Source organism: Amaranthus tricolor, chromosome 2 (assembly GCF_026212465.1).
Source record: "Amaranthus tricolor cultivar Red isolate AtriRed21 chromosome 2, ASM2621246v1, whole genome shotgun sequence".
In the NCBI taxonomy this organism is placed as follows: domain Eukaryota; kingdom Viridiplantae; phylum Streptophyta; class Magnoliopsida; order Caryophyllales; family Amaranthaceae; genus Amaranthus; species Amaranthus tricolor.
Window position 1 is genome coordinate 38,896,444 of NC_080048.1, and position 20,305 is coordinate 38,916,748.

The 20,305-nt window shown below is 32.0% G+C and overlaps 2 protein-coding genes across 9 annotated transcripts; one reads left to right on the forward strand and one right to left on the reverse strand.

Moving 5' to 3' along the window:
• Nucleotides 1-534: 534 nt before the first annotated feature.
• On the reverse strand, nucleotides 535-13,330 carry LOC130806327 (CBL-interacting protein kinase 32-like). 5 transcript variants are annotated; one of them, XM_057671347.1, is made up of 16 exons: nucleotides 13,092-13,330; nucleotides 11,421-11,518; nucleotides 11,017-11,224; nucleotides 8,052-8,114; nucleotides 6,743-6,814; nucleotides 6,450-6,557; nucleotides 5,702-5,782; nucleotides 5,364-5,417; nucleotides 5,148-5,273; nucleotides 4,976-5,065; nucleotides 3,368-3,490; nucleotides 3,190-3,297; nucleotides 1,828-1,941; nucleotides 1,684-1,740; nucleotides 1,504-1,578; nucleotides 535-949 (listed from the first exon to the last, which is right to left on the reverse strand). In XM_057671347.1, the coding sequence occupies exons 3-16, from the start codon at nucleotides 11,185-11,187 to the stop codon at nucleotides 872-874; spliced, it is 1,320 nt and encodes a 439-aa protein (XP_057527330.1). In that variant the 5' UTR covers nucleotides 11,188-11,224; nucleotides 11,421-11,518; nucleotides 13,092-13,330; the 3' UTR covers nucleotides 535-871. The 5 variants fall into 5 exon arrangements, 4 of the variants coding, with proteins under 4 accessions (XP_057527330.1, XP_057527329.1, XP_057527331.1 ...); XM_057671346.1 differs by lacking the exon at nucleotides 11,421-11,518; XM_057671348.1 differs by lacking the exons at nucleotides 8,052-8,114; nucleotides 11,421-11,518.
• A 3,778-nt stretch (nucleotides 13,331-17,108) lies between these two features.
• Nucleotides 17,109-20,304, forward strand: LOC130806329 (uncharacterized). Of its 4 annotated transcripts, none has more exons than XM_057671355.1 (2): nucleotides 17,109-17,874; nucleotides 19,760-20,304. In XM_057671355.1, the coding sequence occupies exon 2, from the start codon at nucleotides 19,797-19,799 to the stop codon at nucleotides 20,121-20,123; it is 327 nt and encodes a 108-aa protein (XP_057527338.1). In that variant the 5' UTR covers nucleotides 17,109-17,874; nucleotides 19,760-19,796; the 3' UTR covers nucleotides 20,124-20,304. The 4 variants fall into 4 exon arrangements, with proteins under 4 accessions (XP_057527338.1, XP_057527335.1, XP_057527336.1 ...); XM_057671352.1 differs by having other exon boundaries at nucleotides 19,774-20,304; XM_057671353.1 differs by having other exon boundaries at nucleotides 17,109-17,870.
• Nucleotide 20,305: the final 1 nt, after the last annotated feature.

The window sequence follows — 20,305 nt, forward strand, 5'->3', positions numbered from 1 at the left end:
TAGCTAACTTTTCTATATCATGCATTTTAAAATGTCAATTACTCAATTTATTAATGAATAAAATGATAATTAATTTCTAAGTTAAATCTAATTAAATTTTTTTGAGGTTTGTTTCGAATAGAAATATCTTGTATAATTTTTTTATTTTATCTCATTATTTAATTTCTTGTGGCCATTATAAAGAACACATATAATACGTGTATGAGATAAAGTCATACATATAATGTATGATCAATATTCCCCGAAAACCCCAATATCATTCTCAATAATTCTATTTTAAGAAGTAAAAACGTCAGTGATTTAAATTGATATATATAAACAAATGTCCGGCATATTGATGGCGTAGCAAACGTTTTAGCGATTAGTTTGAAAATGGAAGCGATAACCATTTTAACTAACAATTTTAATATGTCAAGCATATAAAACCCGACCTGATCTGACCCGATTCAAACAAAGCACAGTGTATAGTATAAAAAACAGCAGCCGAAACTCGTTCACTTCTTTTCCTTGGTTTCGAAGAGAAAAGAAAAGGGCTCCAACAAAGATCTAAGGTTAAAAAGAACTTCTCCGGTGTTTCACATTGTCACTACTCACTAATATGTTCATTGTTCTTATCTTTACAAGGGTAGCGTATATAGCTTCAAATCACTGTACACCTCAAATGCTTTCCGATACAATAAACAAATCCTCGCTAAACTCAACTCTGGTAAACTGCACGAACTCATAGACACAAAAGAAACATCGGGAAAACTTGAACATGAGGGGGTTTATTAATAACACAATAGGAACACCACGTGAAACAAGCCATGAGAACCGCCACCAGAGGCGACTGATTGCGACGTTGGACAAACTTAAGCGTGACAACGCTTCATTATTTGTCTGCTTTTTGCATGTCTTCCTCCGTTTTCCAAACAACATCCTCCAATGAACTCGAAAGCTTTTTATAGAACTAAAACAAAGTAACAATGAATAAGGAAACCAATACAAACACAATTTATGATATTTCCTATCAATGAATTAATACTCCCTATTATCAAAACTAACGGCCCGTTTAGTTACTGATATTAAATAGTAGAAATGGTACTGAAAATTAATGCAATTTAGCTAGAAAACCATTTAACAAAGTTTATAATCAAACTTGTCCCTACTCTTCATTTTTTTCTTCACAAAATTCATTTTCATCTAATTACCGCTTGAAAAAGACAAAAGGTGATATCAGATGGTAATGAAAAATTACGAAGAAAAACACTACCTTGGAAATGACATAACACATTTCATGAAAATTTAAACTAACTTTCTTTCTATTACTACCATTTAAAACTAATAACCGAACGCCCAATAAGTGTCACTTTAGCTACTCTTTTCGATTCAAAATATTAAGTTCCAAGTTACCAATTTTAATGCAAATTTGACAGAATCTGAAAATCTTGTTGAGGTAGTATAAAATGGTGTCATGCCGCTAGGACGCTAAAGGAAATAAAAGTACGCGTTTAAAGATCGTACCTTGTGGAATTCTAAAGTATCACCCTTGGCTTTCCTAACCTCGACCAGATGAAGCGATGGGGCGACTTGCAGTACCTAAAAGAGTGAATGATCATAATTCAGAAATACGGAAAATGATTCATGCAGAATTGCAGATAAGATTATGTTATGTCAATAGTACTCAAATTCCATTTTCACTACCTCCGTAGCCACATTGAGGTTTCCCTTCCGACCAGCTTTTGAATTTTCAAGCCTCATCTAAAACAAATTGCAAATTTTTTTATCAAATCCGCACATTCGTCTCCATGCTGCTAGAATCAAGAAATTCATATGCACATTTTTTACCTTGTAATTTTTCTTGTGCACATCAAATCCCAGCGGTTTTGCAGCTTCTTCGATCTTTTTTATGATTTCATTGGGAGGGCACTTAGACGTGAATCTTGTTTCCCTTTTAAAAGTCTGATTGAAAACGGTGAAATTAGAATAGTTCATTGAGAAAAACTTCAAAACGTGTGAACAAGCACCTCTAGGAGGACACAAAATGTGGAAGGCAGACGGATTCAAGCATACAAAACCAACAAAGCAACTTAACTGTCAAGGAACCAACTCAACCAAAAGCTTAAACAGATGATTGAGGCCCCAAGATATGTTTTATACTCTAACACGTTCCCTCACACGAGAGCTCTTTGGGCTAGAAGTGTGGATGCATCACAGACCCTCCTCATGCCTGGACACTTAATATTCCACTTTAAATGAGGGGTGATTGAGATTTGAACCTGTGACTTCATTTCATGTTAGCTTCTGATACCATGTAAAGGAACCAAGTCAACCAAAAGCTTAAGCTGATAGTTTGAGGCCCCAAGATATGTTATATACTCTAACATTGACGAGGGAAGTTTATTGGAAAAAATAAAAAGATACAAGAAATCAAAATGAAGTGTGATCGCTTCAAGCTCATGAAACCGACTTCTACAACAATATAATAGAAAGTCTTCAACGGACATCAGACTAGATTGTTTAACTCTCCTAAATACGACCATATACAAATTCATAGATTTGACTTGTAATATCTCCTTATCAGAAAAGCATTATTACAATTACCCGACTTCAAATGGTAAACATGGAAGGTTTGAGCATTTGCAACATATGCCTGGCCCTGAAATTAACAAGCCTCAAACGTTGAACGACACGTAACATACTCAAGTATTATAAGATGAGCAGATGGTAGAAGGTTATGATATGAAACAACTGGTCATTAAAAGGGCAAAAGGTCTTAAAATCATTTGTCAATATTTGATCCTCTTAGTGTCACATGATTCGCTAATTGCCTTGCAAATCGAAAAAAGTGAATTACGGTTCTTTTTGGCTATTTTGAGCGAATAGCGAATTTAAAAGGCGAACTAACTACCGAATTATGTTCATAGGCTTCGTTCATAAGTAAAAAACACTCAAAACATTATTCTCGTCTTATGTTTTACAGCAAGTTGTATCCGCAGGACCGCAATCAATGTGCAAAGATTTACATATGTTTCTTAAGTATTTAGGAGGTAAAAATGATTCGCCAATTTTCCCCCACAACCCCATCATACCTTAAGAAAATCGCTAAAAAAATTACTTCTAGAGGAATGAGACTCAGCATTTAAAAAGTACCATCGGCCACAGTAATGCGTATGAAGTAATAATAAAAGGCCAGATTAGGGGTTAAACCTGTTCTGTATCAAAAAGATTTCCTAGGTTTAGCCCTTTTGACATAGCAATCAAATCAAATGCATTCATGGCAGTCGGCTGTTCTCTCCTTTCAGTCACATGGTGTTCCTGTAGAGACGCCAGTAACATATCAAAACCCATCACGCCAACAACATGCACTACTAAATCAGGAACTTACTTCTGAGTCTTGGAAAACTGCATCTACATCATCCAAGCTAGTATCATCTTTATCATCGAATACAGAAGGTTTATAATCTACTTTGAACCACTCATCCTCTAGAATTTCAGGGATAGTTAAGCGCTGTAACAGAATATAAAAGATGAGGGTACTATTCGTTCAGTGAGCACATATAAACGAAAAGAAATAATATTATATATATATATATATATATATATATATATATATATTATATATATATATAGGTACAAGTTCCAGTGAGAACCAAGCTTATATGAGAACCAATCAACCTAATAAAAACGTGTTACTTTTTACGGAAAAATGTGTTACTTTTGGGCAAAAAAATGTTACTTTTTTTCTAAAAAAAAGTTGATACCTTTTAGCAAAATTGTGTTACTTTCAAAAAAAAATAATACAAAGTAACATGTTTTTTCCGAAAAGCAACACTTTTTTATGTAAAAAGTAATACCTTTTTGTAAGTTTTGTTCAAAAATTTTTTCTGAAAGTAACACTTTTTTGAGGAAAAATATCATCTGTTTTTTAAACAAAAGTAACACTTTTTTGCATAAAAATACATCTTTTGAACAGAAAAGTAACACTTTTTTGTCAGATAGATTGGTTCTTACGGTTCTTATGGATGGTTTTCACTTGAACTTCTTCCTATATATATATGTGTGTGTGCGCGCGCGAGCGCATGTGTGTATATATAGGATTTGGATCATACATAGTCCATCACCACTTGCAAGCAAGAAAATTAAAAATTTAGACCATAATAACTAGTAACAACAGAAAATTGAGCTCTACTATGGTTTTAAGTCCGGCCAATATAAATTTAACAAGTTTGCATTAAGGGATTATTCCCTCATTCCCTATAATTTGCGACATGGAATAATGGAATTAAGATCAAGAAATGGTAGGGACTATTAAATTGTATGGATAAGAATAGAGTGAGAGAAAATGAGAACAAATGTGTGGATAAGAATCAAAGAAAGTGGTGGGAACATTACCTAAACTAGAAATGATTCAAAGTAAAAGGGACAAACCAAAATAGAAATGTTGGCAAACTCACGGGGACAGAGGGAGTAATTTTGATCCTCAAGTAAACTTCAACTAGAGAGAGGAGAGAGCAAGTATCAAAAAGTTATCATTTTCTACACAAATGGCCCGTTAAAGCATATTAAGAAAAACTCAACTGCATAATATAAGTTAGGTATATAACTTATCTTAGGTTGTGACAATTCGTCACATAATCACCCCATTGGCCCACTCGTGTGGATACACCCACGGGGCATCCGTAGGCTTGGGCCCACAAACCCACGGGTAATGAGCGTTGACTTGGAATGGATACACACTTGATGAGGTTTACTCTTTCCCAAAACCATATGATTTAGGACATTCACCCATCAAATATTATATACAAGTCTACAACCCACTCTTTTAGCGATGTAGGATTTTCCTCACATGTGAAGTATTTTCAACAACTTAAAGAACTTCAAATACAGAAATAGAAAAACCTCAACAAACAATAAAATCTTAAGAAGATTGAATGATTCCATAAGACACACAGAGGATTAAGTTGATAGGAATAGCACACATTTAGAAGCTCACCGTCATAGGATTGGGATCTAAGATCCGAGTAATAAATTTCTTTGCGCTGAAGGACATCCAAGGTGGACAGGTAAACTCGGCCACTGAGATCTACAAATTTTAAGATATTATTAAGTTACAAGACTCTCACAAGTAGGAAACTGGGAAGATAAAAATAAATAAACTTGCTCACTTTTTTATATAGGTTCATAAGATTAGAGTCATCAAAAGGCAAGTAACCTGCGAGCAATACAAATAGGATGACGCCGCACGACCACAAGTCTGCTGTCGCCCCATCGTAGCCTCTGTCGTTCAGGACCTATAATTTATAGGAATGGAAAAAAGAAGTAAACAACTAGAAAAGAATAACGGTAAGCAGCACAAAAATTTGCCTAATTATGCTAGTTACCTCTGGAGCAACATAATTTGGCGTACCACAAGTTGTATGAAGAAGTCCGTCATCCTGCGAAAACAAAGAGAACATTTACTAAAAAAACTACGCCAATAACTCAACACCTTATGCGTATGACGTAGCCTTAAAGAAGTCTACATTATGGCAATAATTGTTTAGTCAATTGGAGTAAATCCCAGAGTTTTGCTAATATCAGTAATGTATATTTTTTCAAAAATAAATAAAAAAAAAGTGATGTATTTCTTTCAAACCTTCTCTTGGGATCCTGATAAGATGGTCACTTATAAGCCAATTCATAAAAATATAATTTAATGGGCTAAAATTAATTTGGGTACCTCGATTTGCTGAGAGATTGCACTCAAGCCAAAGTCAGAAACCTTGAGATTCCCACTGGCATCTAGCAACAAATTTTCTGGCTGTGAACAAAAATACGAAGATAACAAAATTTGACATATCAATAACCATCAAGGGAAGAGAATTGAAAAGAAAACTAGGAAAATGTCGTCAGTAAGTGAAGTTTGATCCAAAAAAGAAATTGCAACTTTAGACAGAAGTCAGAACTTCGGAATTACACTTAAGATGAATCTCAGGGGGCTACTATATTGACAGAACATCGCATAAATGAATTCTAAAACTTCAAAATAAAACACCAATTATTTTATAGATGGAAAGGGTGTGGAAAATAATAAATACCCCGGTCAGAGTTTCAGATGTAACCTTACCCTCCACCCTTCTTCCCTTCCCCTTCGGCCCCTTACTTTCTTAGCATAATTGCCCATTGTTCTACAATGCAAATAACTTATGTCTGAACCTATGTTACTTAGACTCTTCATTTTGCTTCACATACCCGTGTCCAATCCTTAAATGCTCGGGCATCGGTATGGCGCTTAGACACTTCATTTTAGGCGTAAAATTGATTATTTAGGTGTATCCGACACTTGGACACGTACCAGTATCCGACATCAGTAACCGAGTCCAAGTAACATAGGTCTGAACTAACAAGAGCAACATTTCGTTTCAATTGTCCAGATACTAGTTCACATTATCTCAAAGTTTCAAAAACTTTACATCATAGTATCACACCTTTAAGTCTCTATGGTACACACCCCTGCTGTGACAATAATCGACAGCATTTATTAGCTGCTGAAAATACTTCCTTGCTTCATCTTCCATCATTCGTCCATGGTGTACCTTCGGCAGTCAAAACAGAACTTAAATTTTAGTTATAATACAATACAAGCCTAATATGGTAAAATGTTCAAGACTTCGAGTAACTTCAAATGGTAATGTCAATATATGAAATCAACCAACTAGAAATTAACACAACACAGTTAGTTTCAGTCAAAAAACAGTCTTGAATATTCAGAAAGACTTACAATCTTGTCAAAAAGCTCCCCTCCTGTCACGTACTCCAGAACAATGTAGATTTTTGTCTTGCTTCCCATCACCTAGGGAATGAATATGTTAATGGAACAGAAATGTCTGAGAAATAAATACTAATGCCACATCATCTGTTGCTATTACAGGATAATAAAAGCAGAAACAAGACTGAAACTAGCATTCATCGTAGTACTTTTTTAGCTATTTATGTGACTATAATTCTTAAACTCCGCTTGTGAGAGCTTGTTGCTTATTTCCGGTCCCATGCTCGGTTTAAGGAGAAGAGTGAGTGGTAGGTTAGTGACAACCAGCTTAGTAAAACTTAGTCACATCCCATGATCATGAGCCAAAAATCAAATCCATGTGGACGACCATTGGAACTAATATATGGGATCATGTAGCCGACCCCAATCTTTTGGGATTAAGGCTCAAGCATTGGTGACGTTGATGTGATTATTTTTCTTTATTAGTACAAGGCTACAATTACACAAATACAATTCCCTCAAACCTGCTTGGGCAGAACTCGAGAGTCACTTATTGCATTGGAGAAATGAGATGTTGTGTGCAATAAATGTTCTTTATTTTGATTATGACAGAGTAGGACAAAATGGGTCATCAAAATTTCTACACTTGTAACTTAAGTGAGACTGGTGACGGTGTTTGGCAATTAAGGGTCAATGGAAGCAATCTCCTTGTTTTTACAAGGGTAAGGTTACACACATCTTATCCCACCTACATGGGAGCCACTTAAACAACTTTGAGGTATTGCATTGTTTTTGTCATTTATGTGATTAATGTTCACTTAAACGGTAAGTTTATGGACTAATTAATTATGGAATTGTTCCTATTTTCTTACTTTCATGGTTATTTGTTAAACCCCATCTAAAATTGAACTTCCAAATATTATTCATTCAAGATATGCAATATATCACGTACCACTCTACTCATGGCATCTTCAAAGACCACATTACCAAACCAATAGGAAATTTTAAGTATCCAAAACCATTAGAAAAGGGTACAACAAAAAAATTGACCTGCTCTTTCCCAAGGAACAAAAAGCTAATACTCACTACCGCTGAAAGTATTTTATTTTGTTAGACATACATTTTAAGTTCAAAGATGTTGTCCGACTGTAGTCTAGTAATTACCATTAGACATCTACCAAAGGCAAAGAGACTAATAAGATTTTTTAGGACTATAACAGAACAACGTTCCTTTATCAAAATTGAAATTCCTCTAAAACCATAGAAACATTACATGCATGAAGGAGTTTAACAATTTTAATAGAGAAAGACAGAGAAGGACCTCAAACAGACGAATTACATTTGGATGTTTTATTCGTTTCATTGTTGCTACTTCCCTCCTTATCTGCAATTTACAACACAATACTTGATCATGGGTTGGATGTAAAGCTCAAACATATGGATCTTTAAAAGCATCATTTCCTAGCCCGACTCCAACTACATTGTGAGATGTTCTACTTATCAAAGAAGACAGCATAAGCAACTTCCTCTATCTTGTGTGAAGAACAACTTTTAAGAGAAATTATACTTCCTATGATGTTGTCAACCAAATACATTCTGAATTTTCTACTCTCTTGTGTTTTTCTATCTCACTGAAAACATATTAAGACAATGAATGGAATTGAAAAGAGGCAAAAATATTCATGCCACAAGATGCCATTACCAATCATAATGTTATACTTCCTTTGTATCTTTTTACTTGTACCATGATACCATCTTACTTGTGAACATGCAAGCCTTTTGGGATAAATGATTTAAGTAAAAGGTGCGGAGGAAGTATTAAAACAAGTAGTCACCTTACATGAAAAATCCCAACAAAAGCAATTTAGATTAAAGAAACATGGAATGTGGAACGTTTCCACGTTTCGTGTCTCTAAAACACCCGTCCCAGATCACTAACGAAACCCACCCCTAATTATTCAAAGTGTCATCCCAATTTCCATTTATAGTTTCAAGGACGAAAAAGGAAGGAAATCAAATAGATAAATCTTAAAACCTGAAAAAATATGTTAAAAAACAAAATTTAAGCACAAAAATTAATTTCATTTTCTTTTGATACTAACTTCAAATTTATACATAACGTTCCCTTATATCTTGTCGTTCTTGAGTCACTCTAAGACGTTTTCGTTTCCATCCCACGTACCAAGACGAATTACATCACGGGTTATTTCAAAGGTGGAAGGAGGAGGTACATGTTGAAGATGAATTGGAATAGACATTTCATATGATTCAACGGCCCATTCAATTAAAAATAAAAGTAAAATAACAGAGAATAAAAGCCAAGTGGGCAAAACATTTTTGTGTCCATTCTTGAAGGTGTAATATTTCGAAATTTTAAAATAAAATTAATTTATTCATCTATTAAATAAAATGTAAAGGAAATCTGATTTTAAAACCACCCCATTTCACCAATCTTTACTTCGATAAATTGGTTTTAAATTCACCCTCTACACGATTCTTAACTTTAGTCAACTATAATATACCCTTCTTAACTTTCCTCAACTATTTCTTATTCAACTTTTGTTTTAACTTTCCTCGACTATTTCTTATTCAACTTTTGTTTTATTCATCTTATAAATAAATAAGTATTTTCACTATCATTCCTCATACCATTTTTATTTTCCTATCATTCTTATACTATCTGTTACTTTTTCTCCTTTTCTTCATCTAATTCTTTACAACCAAATTTAACCTACAAGATTACAAGAAATTCAAACTTTGAATTTATAGACCACATATTCTAAGAGCATACATTTAATATTTCTAGGTTCGCTTTCAAACGTAATTCTTAATGTCTATCTAATTAGGGTTATCTTGTTAGTATTACATGATTGTTATGTGCTAATATGCATAATTGTGATGTATGATTTTATTACTATAATATGATGTACTTAATTACCATTTAGGTTATGCTATATTTATTATCTAGTACTACTTGTTACTACAAATGATTTATAATTCCTATTTTTATTTATATCTAAAATGTGGTTTAATTTGGACGAGAAATATTTATATTCTTATTTACTATTGCGATTGAAAAATATGGATGTCAAGATGATAATTTGACAATTAAGACTAGAATTTAATATTTTGAGATATGTACTTAATGGAAAATTATAATTAAAAATATTAAATGAGCTTGATTACATGATTGTGTTTAACGGCTAAATATTAAAATATTAAAAACTTAAAGTGAAACACGAGGAAAAATAAAGCCAAAAGGTTTAGGTTAGTACAGCTAGTAATTTGTTGTGATCCAAGAAGGAGAGATGCGTACACTAGAGTTACCTGAGACTACTCTTTTGGCCATACTTTTATTTGAGAACAGGTAGGTATGCCCTAGCTTACTTGCGTTTTTGTTCCCTCAAATTAATAATTGAATAATGGTTAGTCAATATTAGATTTAAGACTAAATTAAGTTCTTTGTATGATATTACCTTGTGTGTACAAAATGATTTTCAACCCAATTATATAGTTTCCTTAAATTGTATTCGAACTTAAATATTTTACGAAATAGAGTTGAAATGACTCAATAATCTTATTTTGAGAGTTTTTCTCACTTGTTTTCTTGGATTCTTGTTTTACAAATTAATGATCGATTAGGACCACGAAATGAGGTTCACCTAGAAATCACTTACAATTACCATATTAAAATAATGGTCTAAACTATTTCAATTTAAGTTATTTTAAAGTTCATTTAATTTTATATTTATTTCAGATAACACTCCTATGATTGGGGCTTGATTCATGAGTTTTTTCTTCATAAATTGGTTTTGAAAAGTGGACAGAATTATGAGGGTGTCACCCAAGGAGTCAAAAATGTATAGTATTTTGGCTTCAAATTACAATGAACAACAATAAAATGACTTGTTAAGTCATATGCACTACTTATTCATGTGAAGTTGCACATATGTAGCCTATCAAAAGTTAACTGAAAATAATCTCCTTGTTTTAACAGGATAAGTTAGCGTGCATTCGACCCACAAAACATAGTTTTTTGGCTTCAAATTATAGAACTACAATAAAATGACTTGTTAAGTCATATGCACTACATATTTATTCAGGATATCAAGAGTTAGTTGAAATAAACTCCTTATTTTAACAAGATAAGGTAGCGTGCGTTCGGCCCCCAAAACCCACCTAGGTGGGATGGAAGTCACTTAATAGCATTGTAGGGTAGTGTGTTGCTGGATAGATTAAGAGATTGGGAAAAACTGAAAAGAGAAGATAAGCAAGCAAACTAAAACCTGTTCAGCCATCTTGTGCCTAAGAACTTTCTCTTTGTCAAGAATTTTGATAGCCACTGGATCCCCGGTTTGAGAATTTCGTGCAAATTTCACTTTGGCGAATGTTCCTTCACCAATTGTCCTCCCCAACTCATATTTCCCTACCACACGCTTAACCTTAGTAGCACTCATTATTTCGTGCAGCTGGACTTTGGTTGGTTTTGCTTTCCTGCAAAATAAAAAAACAGCCATAACTAAGAAAATACCACCAATATAACTAAAACTGTGCAGAATACAATTGACAGGAGACTTTTTCATATATTAAGAGAAACACAGTTTTGTATGTCACAAACTTCAATTTTTACACTACTCTTAAGTACTCTACTCTTGGGAACTACATAATGATTAAAATTTAGGTAACTCACTCTTTATGGAATGCTGTCAAGTATCAGAGCATTGAGCATGCAATAATACATCTGAATTTGTGTCTTCCTGCAATTTTGGAATGTCCGATCCAGATTCACTTCGTGTCGACAACAGACACAAAGGGTGAGTCAAGTGTCAGAGTAACAGTGTTTAGGATTACATACTATTCTGCCTATGTACATGTGAATGGGTGTGTTTCTCCCAGAATACCAATGCACCATAGAGTTCACGGTTGCGATTGCGGGAACGAAACGGTGATACAGTAAAGTGATGCATTTATCGTAATGTTTAAATATCGGCCGAAACTAAAAGATATCCCTTGATACAACCCAAAATGCGGTTTTTTATGCCTTTACAATGTAGAAATATTGATTCGTTGTTTTTAAAAACCTTTACAACACGGCCGACGCGATGTGATGCGGCCTTGTTTTTACAATGTGCAATGCACTTTGAGATCTCCCAAGAATATAACATGTGATTACCCTAATATGCAATGTTTGAAAAGTTGGATGTGTGCTACTTATCCTTATAATAACAAATGTTATTTTCGATAGGAAGGAAGGGTAGGAGAAGATAGGAGAAAGAAGAAAGGGAGGGAAGATTGGTGTATTTTCCTCGCATATCTTTCCGATGTTGGGATGCGTCGTTTTAAAATGTAAAGGAAATCCACCTTCCAATTCCCTTCCTTCCATTACCATCCCTTTCCCTATTGGTACCAAATGAGAAAAAATGCAATCCTAATTCCCAACATTTCCCTCCCCTTCCTTTCCTTTGATTTCCAAACATAGTGTTAAGGTGAAGTATGTGAGTCAATTCCTGGTCTATGTTACTCGGACTCTTCATTTTGCTTCACGTACCCGTGTCCAATTCTTGATGCTTGGACATTGTTGTGGCATTTAGACACTTCATTTTAGGCGTAAAATTGAATATTTAGACGTATCCGACACTTGGACCCATACCAGTATCCGACATTAGTACTCGAGTCCAAGTAACATAGCTCCTAGTATACAGTAGCAACGAAATCCTCCTCCGTTTATCCTAACGTTCCCAATCCATGTATACCATATATGGTTTAGCAATGTTGCCATCAAAAGAGAAAGGAACTCGGTACATGAATCTGGTTTAGCCTTGAAATGATAGTGTCTTCCCACTATATAAATCTGGTTTTAGACTTGAAATTAATTACAAAGAACTTCAAAAACAAGTACCATATTCCAATATCCCCAGAAGAACAAGTAAATTTGGGGAAAACAGCAGAGAAGACTGTATAAACAAACCAAAAGATGCAGCATAACCAACTACCAAATGAAAAACCTTGAACCATACAGATCCTGAAGACAATTTTAACCCAAAATCTGGATAATTCACCAAAAGAATGATAACCCATCAACAGTAAACAACAACCCAAAGAGGAAATCAGCTAAACAGTGGAAATTTACAAGTAAAATAAGTGTCAAACTACTAAAAATAGAAAAAATTCACCAAAAGATAGACAACCCATCAACAGTAACCAAAAACCCAATTAGAAAATCAGCTAAAGATTAAAACCCAACAAGTAAAACCCAGAAAACAAATAATACAAGATAAGATACTAAGTGCCAAACTGCCAAAAATAGAAATACCCAAATGAAAAATTGATCAAAAAACTGTAATTGAGGGTTTACACTTACAAGTAGGAGTAGCAGGTAAGAATTTGATGATGAGTGGGGACTGTGAGAGGAGGACAAGTATGAAGAATTGGCTTTTAGGAGAGTAATTGAGTCACTCTAAAACGCCACGACAGAAGGAAAGCTGTAAAACAAAGACAGACAAAGAGATGACACAAGGGAAGATGTAGATACTGAAAATATAGATAAAGATTACTCCTTTTTGGGGATTTCTTATCATTATTAAAGACAACCTTCAACGTTTCACATGTAAAGTTTTCTTGATTAGAATCAGTGATAATGATAATACTGGTATATTCCTACACACTTACACGAGGGTTTTGTCGTTTTATGTTTGTTTTTTTCCGTCTGCTGTAAATATTGATAAAGATAAGAAAATACTCCTTTTTCTAAAATTATAGTCTAATTTGTGTTTTGTTACGTTTTTTTAAGAATAGTGTTTTTTGGTTGTTTGTAATTATACAATAGTTTAGTTTATTAGAGAGAAAATAAGTAGAGTGAGTGGTTGAAGATGTGCTTTAATGGTAAATAGAAGGAGGAGTACATATTCAAAAAGAAAATAACTAAAATTTTGAGACATTCTAAATTAAAAAAAATTGTCTAGAATAATTTAATATTATTATGATTTTCCTACAATACTTTCACCTATTAATTAACCATAAATGATCCTAACTTAATAGTTATTTTCTTAGAATAAACTTGGATAACTCAATAAGCTACTATAGTAGGTAATTCTACCAGAAAAGAAAACTGAAAAATAATGTATAGTTAGAGAAAAAAGTTAAAAATTTACATAAAAAATTTTAAATAATTAAAAAAATTAGAAATTTTTTTTCAATATTTTTTTAACATTTCTTCGACATTTTATTTTTATTTATTTTTTTTAAAAAAATAAAACTTGCTATAACAAGTCATCAAGTTACCAGATTTACTCTAGGAAAATCAATGGGTGGGATTATTGTAGGAAAATCATGAAAAAATTGAATTATTCTAGGTAATTTTTCAATAAAAAATGTAGGTAAAAATATTGGATAGAGACTATTAGAATAGAAAATTAAAAGAATATTATTATTGTCAAAGTTAATAGAAATAGTTGTAAAGTAATGGAGATGGAGAATAAGAAATAGAAGAACTAGTCAAATGTGTTACCCTAGTGTGATGGAGGAAAAATATTTCCGCTATTCTCCCCAAATTAATGTTAATTATATCCCTTTTCCTTCATAAACCTCACACTATTATAATTTTTATCTTTCATTTTTCCTTTCAAATTCATCTTTACTTACTCTTATTCATATAATTTGATTTTTATTTTTCCTTGAATATTTATAGCTTCAATACAAACATGTACATTTTAAATTGCTCAAACAAATAATATTCTTCGATCTATGTTCCTTAAAATTTAATCGGTGATAAAAGAGAGTTAAAGGTCATTAACTCATTAAATAAAGTTAGCATGTTATTTTATTTGTTTATTTAGATATAAATAGAAAGTATGATTTGAATCAAAAGTGAACATAAATATAATATTATTTCTAAATAACTAGTTATACACAAATTTTTGTAAGAGACGGTCTCTTTAAGAGATTATCTATAATTGGCTTGGTTCATTAAGGAAAAAATATGGAGTAAGTTACTAGGTAGACATTAAGTATATTATAAGTAGACATTAAGATATTATAAGTATTACACGCTTACTTGGTGTGATTAAGAATATTGTAAGTAGGCATTAAGGATACGACAAATAAATATTATGGATGATGTAAGCAAGGATACTGTAAGTAGATATTTAAAAATGCTATAAGTAGACATTTAAGGATACTGTAAGTAGGTATTAAGGATATTATAAGTAGGTATTTAGAAAACAGTAAATATAAATTAAGGATTACGTAACTACGCATTAGACTTTAATGGGTTCAGCTTGAGAGATGTCTCTCAGGAGACCGACTATTAACTACTTCCTCTGTTCTATAATACTTGCTACTGATAGTGACATTTTGTCACACAACAAGTTACACTTAGTAGCAAGTACTCCTTCTGTTTCTTTGTTTTTCCCATTTACTTTCTACATGGTTTTCATTTCAAATTTTAAACCTCAATATCTCTAAATATATAAAAAATTTTAAGTTATTTATCATTTATTTATAAATTATAGCGGTATTAATTCTCCCGATTCTTATTTGTCGCCACTCTTTTCATTTTATCGCAACCCCCCTCTCCTAATGAAATTACGAATTTGCCCCTGAACTTTAAAAATTTACAAATATGCCATTGGAGTTAATAACTTTTCATTTTCATTTTTTTTAATTTTTTTTAATTATTTTTATTTATATTATTATTGTTATTATAATAATAATTATTTTTGTTATTATTATTATTATTATTATTATTATTAAACCACAATAATAATAATAACAATAATAATAAAAATTTTATAAAAAACAAAAATAAAATTAAAAAAAAAAAATTTTTTTTTATAATTTTGACTTATAAAATTTCTTTTGTTTAATTAATTCATTTTTTAAGTTATTATTATTATTATTATTATTATTATTATTATTATTATTATTTATTATTATTATTATTATTATTATTATTATTATTATTATTATTATTATTATTATTATTGTGGTTGTTATTATTATTATTATTAAATTATTATTTTTGTTTTAATTATTATATTTAATTTATATTTTTAAATGTTATTATTATTATTTTTGTTATTATTATTATTATTATTATTATTATTATTATTATTATTATTATTATTATTATTATTATTGTGGTTGTTATTATTATTATTATTATTAAATTATTATTTTTGTTTTAATTATTATATTTAATTTATATTTTTAAATGTTATTAACCCAAATGAATATGGCGGTAATATTGTTTACGGCCCCAGTAAGATTGATGACTTCAAGCCGACCACACCGTCCTACGTGGACAACTATTCCACCTCATTTAGAAATATACACCTCATTTAAATTTTTTTTTTTTAAATTTTTATTATTATTGTTATTATAATAATAATAATAATAATTATTATTATTATTATTAAACCACAATAATAATAATAATAATAATAATAATAATAATAATAATAATAATAATAATAATAACTTAAAAAATGAATTAATTAAACAAAAGAAATTTTATAAGTCGAAATTCAAAAAAAAAAAAAATTTTAAAAAAAGAAAAAAAAAACCAGTCGCACAAAACGTGCGACTCGACCTAGGTTGAGTCGCACGTTTTGTGCGACTGTTTTTTTTTTTTTAAATTTTGTTTTTGTTTTTTAAAATTTTTTTATTATTATTGTTATTATAATTATAATTATTTTTGTTATTATTATTATTATTATTATTGTGGTTTAATAATAATAATAATAACAAAAATAATAATAATTATAATAACAATAATAATATAAATAAAAATAATAAAAAAAATTAAAAAAAATGAAAATGAAAAGTTATTAACTCCAATGGCATATTTGTAAATTTTTAAAGTTCAGAGGCAAATTCGTAATTTCATTAGGAGGGGTGGCGATAAAATGAAAAGGGTGGCGACAAATAGTAATGCCCTTAATTCTACTAGAAGTGTACATTGGCATGATTGGACGTGTTTCATAAATAGATTTCAAATCAAGTCAACTTCAAATTTTATGCTTAGCAACTATTTATCAATATGATGATTTAGTTTTAAATTATTTATTATTTGTTATAAAATATAATAAATTTTAGGTTATTTATAAATTATTTATAAATTATAGCCGTAAAAATATAGTTATTATGCAGACTTGTGGAGTTAGCTTCGGCCTCACTCAATTCTATCAGTTGAAAAACTTTTCTTATTTCTTTCTCGAGTCGAGGACTCTTTTAGTTGGTAAAAATAATCATGTGAGTTTTAATTAAGTCACATGGCTAATTGTGTTTTTAAAAGCCATGTGCTAGACCTGTGCTCCTCTTGTTTTGTTCCTATATATAGAGGCATACACATATTGTAATTTTCAAATTTGATGATAAATAAACACATGTTTTAGAGAGAGACCTTCTTTGAAATGAAAGTGTGAGTGAAACACTTTTCCTACAATAAAATATTTTAGCAATTATTTTAGAAAGATTATTAGTATATAGTTTAGTAGAATGATTATCCTTGTCGTTGTTTATGTTTTGGGTTAGAACAAATTACTATAATTCGTCCCCGTCGGCGGATCAGTCGACATTTTTCACAAATTTAACGAACAGAAGCCCTTATTTTCATATTTGTTATTCTTTAGTTTTAATTTTGAATCTATTTTTTGGAAGAAAATAAGTTTCGAGATATTTTGAACCTTGAATTCTATTTTTTAGAAAGGAAAGTGTGAGTGAAGCAAATCGGGAAAGATAAGAACCTAAGCAAATCAAGGGAGTGAATCAAGATTTGATTAGGAGGATGTGAGTGAAGCCAACAATAATCTTGTTGGCTTCACTCACCAAAACAAGCTCCTATCCAAGATCAGAGAAATCTTATTATATCCATTGTTGTTTCTTGTAGTTTTTGAAAGGCCTTGTATATTCGGCAAACAATCAAGTTTGGCCTCCTCTTTGGGTCCATACTTAGGTGCAAGATCGCATGAAATGAGGAAGAGGACCTGTGATTATTACAACAATCTTTGGAACAATTTTAGTTTTACTGATTTCAAGTGTTACCAGTATTATTAGCATTCAGCAGCGTGAAATTGAGCCTGGTAACATGAATCCTACCGATCAGATTTTGTTTACTCGTGGTCTTCTCGATACTTCCCTTGTGGGTATTTTCCTCCTCTTCTTTATGCATTTCAATCCTTTTTCTGCTCATTTGTATGTTAAATGATCTTATGTTTGGGATAGTATTGCAGTTTAATTAACTAGTTTATTTTAAATGATCTATCAGCTTAATGCCATTTAGTTGATCTGGTTGTGGGTTGGGTGAGATTTGGGGTCGAATGTATGCAACTTGTTTTTGTTCAAACAGAGAGGTTATTTTCTCTTGTCCTATTGATCTTGTTTTTCGGAAAGTTAATTTCACTTAACTAAAAAAGCTTGAATCAATTGTTACTTGCACCAAGTTCCATTAGACTAATGCCATTAAGTGGTTCCTAGTTAGATGAGGTTTGGAGTTCGAATATACGCAACCTTATGTTTGTACCAACAAAGAGGCTATTTTTGATAGACACTTTTATATGTTTAGTGGAAAAAAAATGTGGATTTTATTTGCTATTTTGCTTCAAGCAATAGACTTTTGTTGTATTTAGCTGCTTTTTGGTTTTTCATGTTTACCTAGAGGGTGTTTGGCACAAGGAAATAATACTTGTAAGACTTTAATATGACTTTAACACGAGATTTTTAAGATAAAAAAGTTATATTTCATGTTTGTTATGTTAGGAACTTGGATGAAAGAGATAAAAATGAAAGTCTCAACTCAAATACCACCCTCTCCCAAGATATTTTTCTTGGGTTCTTAATTTTTAATCTCACTTCCTATTCCTGTTCCTTTTAAACAAACAAGGACTTGGACTTTTTTTAAGCCAAAGTCCCATTGCCTCCTTGAAATCCCATGTACCAAACATGATTTTATGTGGTACTATGTTTTTACTTTGGGTATATTGGTTTTTTGGAAATTCTAAATAGTTGCAATGAGATTTGGCGAAATGTTAGCGGTAGCACTTCTTTTTAAATTTTGCAGGCGGCAATAAGGTTTTGAATTTATAAAAATCGTGGTAAAAAACAGTAAAAAATGTTAAACATTAATGAAAGTGAACCAAGGTAGTACTTTTAGATTTGCGATCTCTTCGAGTTCTTTAAACCATCACTATGTTAAATTTGAAGGGAGGGCCAAGAAAATGAAGTGGCTTGCAAATGAAAGGATTCCTCAAATCATGCAAGTTGTATTAATTTGAGAGCTGCAGATTGGTAGTGATTGCACATATTGGTTAGGAGTCTCATTTTGTGAATCTTCTTTGAGCACATATTGGATACTCTCATTTAGTTGTTTCTAGGAAGGCTAATTGTCTCATAACCTTGACTTTTAGGCATAGTGCAAAAGTAAGGTCACATTTGTTGCCCGTGTTGCAAAGGTTTTAAAAAAATGCAAATCGATATTTTCCGCGTTCTAAACGTGTAAAAACCGTGCATTTTGAGCCCCTTTGAGGGGTGTCTCATGTTTTCGGCCAATATTTGGTTTTATGATAAGTCGATAACCGCATCACTCCCATTACTGCATCACTGTGATTGTTACCTTGATTGTGACCGTTATGGCATTTTGCACTACGTCGTCTAGGTTCATCTTTACAAGTTTCTTGTTGACTAGGCTTGCATTATTCCAAGTTCATCAAGGTTAGTGTCTGAGTACTTTATTGAATCTTTTAGGATATGAACAAGGAAAATGTCGAGAAGTATCTAGGGGTATAGGAATCAAACTATACTTCCTTTTATGCCAGTAGCGATTGTACGCCAAACAAACTCTAGGTGATAACTTTGAAATGGTCTCATGTTGAGACTATCTCTATTGGGCTGGCCCATATACATTCAGTGTGTTAAATGATCAGTTACAATTTTAGGGTGATCAATTACAAAAAAGAGTGACGGTCTCATACAAGACGAGCTGTTTTGTATTGTGCAAGGCTGTATTCAATCTCGTATTGACAGACTTGACAGAATATAATTTGCAGGATTTATCTTATTCCTTGGACTGATGAATGACAGATTGCATCACTACATAAGAGAACTCCGCTTACTCAGAAAAACAATGGAGGCTGTAAAGAAACAAAGCCGGAGTTTAGATGATGCCAAGAATGGAAGTTCTGAAGAGCTTGCTAGTCTGAAGGCTATGATCAAGACTCTTGAATCGGAATGTGCGGCAAAAACAGATGAGCTAAAGGTCGCTGAATCTAAATCCGAGGCTTTGGAAAAGCAATCGGAAGGCCTACTCCTTGAATATGATCGGTTACTCGAGGACAACCAGAGCCTTCGCAGCCAGTTGCAGGAAATCCGTCATTTCTATGGCAAGAAGAACATGTAATGTAAAACGTCTATGTAACCTCAAACATTTCACCCTCTTTTTCGGGCGTAAATTGTTGCCTCATCGGAAGATGCTTGTTGTGACTCGTGCCATATTCTTCGTTGCATAACTGGTGCTTTAGAGCTCTGTTCCTTCCGAACTATTTATAAATCAACCTTTATATTTAGTAGACCTGCCTGAAT